At 37.4% G+C, this 6,000-nt stretch overlaps 1 protein-coding gene across 1 annotated transcript; it reads left to right on the top strand.

Moving 5' to 3' along the window:
* Window positions 1-5,159: 5,159 nt before the first annotated feature.
* LOC131635336 (uncharacterized) lies at window positions 5,160-5,630 on the top strand. The gene has a single exon (XM_058905952.1). The coding sequence runs from the start codon at window positions 5,160-5,162 to the stop codon at window positions 5,628-5,630; it is 471 nt and encodes a 156-aa protein (XP_058761935.1).
* The last annotated feature ends 370 nt before the right edge of the window (window positions 5,631-6,000 follow it).

Below are 6,000 nucleotides of genomic sequence, written 5' to 3'. Positions count from 1 at the left end.
ATCTTTTGATTCACGCATCTCCTCTTCAAGGACTAGTAACATCCTTGCAACAGATGCAGTTGTAATATGTATATCTAATTGCTACAAAATACTTATTTATTTTCAGTTGAAATGAGGAAACTGAAACAATAAAATCAACTTCTGATATGAATGTGAATTGCCATGTCATGGATTTGAAATCATAACCAAATAATTATTCAACAATTTAGAAACATAGTGAAATGAGATTCACACTGTCAATATTCAGAAACCTCCTTGTAAGTGCAGCAAACACCACTATTTACTTATTTATTTTTGGGTTAAATACCTTTTACCCCCTGCCAAACAAGCGAGATTTGGTTTTGCCCCCTTTAAAAAAAAAATTGTTGCGCAGACCTCACCAAATTGAATTTCCAACCATTTAAACCTTCTACCATGTTTTTACCTAGAGTACCAGGTTTCCATCCTACGTGTCTGTTACCAATGCTTTTTTTATTTTTACCAATTGCCACGTTGGCACATCATCATCTTTTTCACTCTTTCTTCCTCACGAATCAGAAAATCCCCAAATCAAAAACTGTGAGCACTAGGGTTTGGCAAACCGTGTCCATCATCAACGGCTGCGCAGTGTTGTTCTTCATCATCTTCTTCGTCGTCATCATCACTAATAGGCATGGAACAAAGCTACAGCAATGGAAGCAGCAACTCGCATGAGATTACGAGTGTTCCCCAGTGTGGTTGTCGTTTGCCAATGAAGATGTGGGTAGCAAATACAATGCAAAATAGAAACCGGAAGTTTTGGAAGTGTCGTTTGGCCGGGGTAAGATGTCGTATGATTTATATATTTGGCTGGGTTAATTTGACTGAACATATATATATGTGTTTTATGTGGCCAATTTTTGTTGATGTTTGCAGGGTCTTAATTCTTGGGACTTGTTTTTATGGGATGATGAATTTGCCACAGCTATGGGTGAAAGTTCAAAGAGTGAAAATCGTGAATGCAAGAAATGTAATGTTGTGTTGGTGAAGTTGGAAATAACAATGAAAAAGCTTGAAAAAACAAAGTTGAAAGTTACCATAATGCAGAAGAAGATGTTTCAGATGAAAATGGGCCTCATGTTTTGCTTGATCATGTTTGCAGTGATTTTGAAGATCAAGATTTAGGCATTAGAGTTCTATAATAACAAGATTGTTGTAGTATGCTTGTAGTATGCTTGTGTTAAGTTATTATAGTATGCTTTATTTAATTTGTTGTAGTCTTGTGATGGGAAAATTATGTAAACTTCAAATGAATTAATGGAAAATTTTGTTTACAATTGATGGCTTTAGATGTATTAAACTATCTCATTGTTTTGTTTATAAGGTGTAATGAATTAAATGTGCACCAGAAAATAAATTGCAAACAGGTTATGAGCACAAAATGTTCTTCATATTAATCAAGACATTAAGTCTTAAACTGTCAGTACATTGACTTACACAAAACGCCATTAACTTGTTCAAAACATGCCCAAAACTTACAACACTCAAAGATCAGTCAAGATTCACTTGTTCAAAACACCATAAACTTACACAAAACATAACATTGTCTTAAAGTTAACATAAAACATGAGACAAAACATAAAGAGACAGGATTCTATTTCTTTGCTTTCTTGTTTGATTTCTTTGATCCACTACCCTCCTCTTCATCTGTCAATGACATTGGTTGGTCACTATTGGAACCTGGCCCTGTAAATGGTTTTGGTTTTTTAAACCAATTTATCTTGATTCTTTCACTTGACCTCTTTCTCATTGGCTTGAGTTGGATCAGTTGGGTCAACTTCACTTGCCTGTGTTGCATCAGTAGGGTCAACTTCACTTGCCTGTGTTGCATCAGTAGGGAAAACTACACTTGCCTGTGTTTCATCATGGTTTACAGCATTTTGAGTAGAACCTTCACCATCTGCATGCTGAGTTGTTTCAGTTGATTCAGTTGTCTTCACTTTTTTCTATCAAAAAGCAAAGTTATCAGTTAGAATTACCAGTATCAATATTCAGACATTAACAACAAATTTGGTTTCTACATCATACCTTTCTCTTGAGAGCATTTTTATCCTGAACTGAGCTTTTACAAGTCTGTGCATTATGCCCAAACTTATCACATGTTGTACATCTGTAAGAGACTCCTGGCAACCTTCTTCTAGCCCCATCCTCACCAGTCTCTCTAATCCTGAGCTTTCTAGGCCTCCCTGGACCCTTTTTAAAGATTGGTGGCAACAATTCATCCGATTCTACTTCAGGCCACATATCCTGGCCATTAATGACTAATAGCATAATTATAACACAATTTATACCTCTCTCTAGAGTAACACTCATCCACAAAATCCTCAGGATTTTGTTGTCTAAATCCTAATGCTGCTACAGCATGCGTACAGGGAATGCCCACCAGCTCCCAAAAGTTACAACTGCATGACTTTTTTGAAATATCCACTATAAACTCTTGGGTATTGAAAGAATGTGTGACCTGAAACTGTTCATTCATTGCCCAAGTAGGCATCCAATGAGCACTCAATGCAACCTCCTTGTCTAATTTTTTCCTAGGTATGGGCATGACCTTATGTGGCCATTTTTCTAACTTCAAAGCAGATGTTGAGCACCTATTCATTAAATACTTTCTGATCCATTCACACATGGTCAGAATTGGCTTATCCCTAGCATATAATATTGTTGCATTGAAAGATTCATAAATGTTGTTCATTAGAACATCACATTTTGGGAAAAAATTAAAAGCATGCTTACACCAGCTTTTTGGTTGAACTCCCATAAGCCAACTCCATGCCTTTGGATCAAGTTCTTTTAACTCATTCATCTTGGTCAGCCATCCTTGGTAGTATGTTGCTTTTGCTGCCCCCATCATCAAGTCCCTTATCAATGCTCCTCCACCAAATTTCTTTTTGAAGTTAGCATATAGATGTCTCAAACACAGTCTGTGTTCCACCCTTTCACCCATGTCTTCAAAAACTGAAACCAGCCCCTAAAATCAACAAAATTAAAGACATATTATTTTTCACAATCAACAAAAAAACATAAAGACACATAACTATAGCACTAACCTTTTGTTGGTCAGATATAAACACATATCTGTTGTCCTGCCCAATGTCACCCATCAGCAAATCAATAAACCATTTCCAAGTTTCCTTGTTCTCTATTTCAACAACTCCAAATGCTAGAGGTAAATACTGATCATTGGGGTCCCTACCCACAGCAATTAGCAACTAACCACCATATTTTGTTTTCAAGTGACACCCATCTACCCCAATGAAGGGTCTGCAGCCATTAGTGAACCCCTTTTTGCAACCATCAAAACAAAAGTAAAAGGATCCAAATCTTGGTTGTATGGATGGACTAGGTCTGTTAACAGTGATACTCACAGTATTTCCAGGGTTAACTCTATGTAGCTCAGATGCATACCTCCTCAAATCAGCATATTGCCTATCTGCATCTCCCTCAAGTATCCTCTTGGCTATGAGCTTTGCCTTCCATGCCCTTGCAACAGTGATGCCCACAGAAAAATTCTGCCTCAAGTCTTGAATAATGTCAGTAATCCTAACACTTTGTGATGTTTGCATCTTTTTTACAACAGCTTTGGCCACCCACCTTGAGCTTGCAGATCTATTGTCTAGAACCCTAGCACATGTGTGCTTATCAACTATTGTTTTTATAGCAAAAGTATGTTTGTGAGCCACCTTTGAACAAAGTATTAAAAACCCACACTTGGCCCTACATTCCACCCTAACCCTGTAGCTCTCGTTTTTCACAAACTTTATTTCCCTACCATTTAATACTGACCACTCACGTATAGCTTCTCTAAACTCATCAAGGGAATTAAATTCCATACCCCACTCAAATTTAAAATTCTTATTAAAATGCTCCTTTTTAAACTTTTCAAACTTGTGACCTTTGTCCTCATCTGATAAATCAGGGTCTGGGCTGTCCAACTCATCAGTAACATATTCATCTCCATCTTCCATTTCTTTCTTTTCTGAACCCCTCATAACATCAGATAGGGAAGGAGCTTCCTTCCTAGGTACAGACACATCTACACCTTCAAACCCATCATCCAACCCAGTGGCACGTTCATTCCCACTATCTCCTAATCCTTCCACTCCTTCTTCATCACTATGATCCTGAACATCTATTTCATTAACACATCTAGGACTAACAACTGAAAATGAGACATCTACTACATCGTGCTCTACATACATGACACCTTCTACTTCATTGGCATAAGAAAATGCAGCTACATCATAACAGTCATCATCTTTCCTAATTTGGAAAAAGTTGGGATCAATTTCAGCAACCTTTGTCCATACCCTAAACGTGCCTTCACTGTAACCCCACTCATTCAACAACTTGTTAACGCAAATCATAGTAAAGTTGTCAATGTGAATGTCAGCTACATGTGTCGTTACCCCACCCCTGTATATCATATCCCCGTCACCCATGCTCACAAATTCCCCTCCATGATTGAAAACAACACTGATTAAATGCATATTCTGAAAAATTTTAAGGAAATGAAAAATTTGTTAAACCCTAAAATGATGACAAAACCTAAAATTTGTTAAACCCTAAAATAATGACAAACCCTAAAATTCGTACCTTGCCATCTTCAATAACTTCTTCTTCTTCTACAGGTTCATCCTTGTTCACAACATTGGTTTTCTTGGTTGAATGGCTTGACTGAGTCGTCTTCTCACTCTGGCTTGACTGCGTCGTCTTGCTTGACCGCGCCGTCTTCTTTGGCTGACTCGTCTTCGTCTTGCTCGTCTTCGTGTTCTTCGTTTTCGCCTTTGCTTTTTTCAGAATGATTTGACCTAATTTTTTTCAGGGGGGTAAAATTTAAATAGTAAAACAATAACAAATAAATACTATGGCTTACGTGGCATTGGTAACAGACACGTAGGATGGAAACCTGGTACTCTAGGTAAAAACATGGTAGAAGGTTTAAATGGTTGGAAATTCAATTTGGTAAGGTCTGCGCAACAAATTTTTTTTTAAAGGGGGCAAAACCAAATCTCGCTTGTTTGGCAGGGGGGTAAAAGGTATTTAACCCTTTATTTTTTATTCAAAATTTTCTATTTATTTATAACAATGAAACATGCAACTTTTTTTAATATATATATTAGAAATGGATACTAGGGAGAATGGGGTTTGGGAAGAAATGGTTGCAATGGATGGACTCTTGCATTTTCCCTAGCCATATGTCCATTTTTGTAAACGGTAGTGCCACCAAAGATTTTAAGGTTCAAAGAGGATTACGTCAAGGTGATCCAATTTCTCCTTTTCTTTTCGTTCTTGCTATGGAAGGTCTAACCGCTCTCACTAGAAAATCGGTGGAGGTGGGTGATTTTAAGCCGTTCAAATATGGTGTAGAAGATCATGTGGATATTCTTCAATTTGCGGATGACACCGTTGTTATTGGAGAGCACACTTGTGATAATCTTTGGAACATGAAAGTGTTGTTGCGAGGCTTTGAGCTTGTATCCGGTTTAGAAATCAACTTTCACAAAAATAACATTTTTGGAGTCCACATTGGCGAGTGGTTATTAAACCCGGCTACTTCTTATCTCTCTTGTAAGAAAGGAAACTTTCCTTTTAAACTCCTCGGCATTTGAATTGGAGAAGGCGCTAGAAAGAAGAGAGTGTGGAAGGACTTCGTGGACAATATCAAATCAAGATTATCAACTTGGAAGGGAAGAAATATTTCAATAGGTGGAAGAGTGACTCTAATTGGTTCGGTGCTTAATGCTATCCCCATTTTCACTTTCTCCTTTTTTAAAGCTCCGAGCAAAATCATCAAAGAGATTAGAGGTCTTCTTAGTAATTTTTGAAGGAGTGGAAATGTTAACAAAAGATGTATTCATTGGGTGAAGTGGATGAATGTTTGCAAGCCTAAAGAGAAAGGTGGGTTAGGCATAAGAGATGTAGGCGAAATGAATAAATCTCTTCTTCTTAAATGGAAGTGGAGGATCTTGAAGGAGGATA

The sequence above is a fragment of the Vicia villosa genome, unplaced genomic scaffold, assembly GCF_029867415.1.
Source record: "Vicia villosa cultivar HV-30 ecotype Madison, WI unplaced genomic scaffold, Vvil1.0 ctg.001464F_1_1, whole genome shotgun sequence".
Classification (NCBI taxonomy): Eukaryota; Viridiplantae; Streptophyta; class Magnoliopsida; order Fabales; family Fabaceae; genus Vicia; species Vicia villosa.
This window is presented reverse-complemented; position numbering and strand designations above follow the sequence as displayed.

Coding starts and splice junctions, on each gene's coding strand:
- LOC131635336 (XM_058905952.1), top strand. CDS start 5,160: ATGGGGTTTGGGAAGAAATGGTTGCAATGGATGGACTCTTGCATTTTC.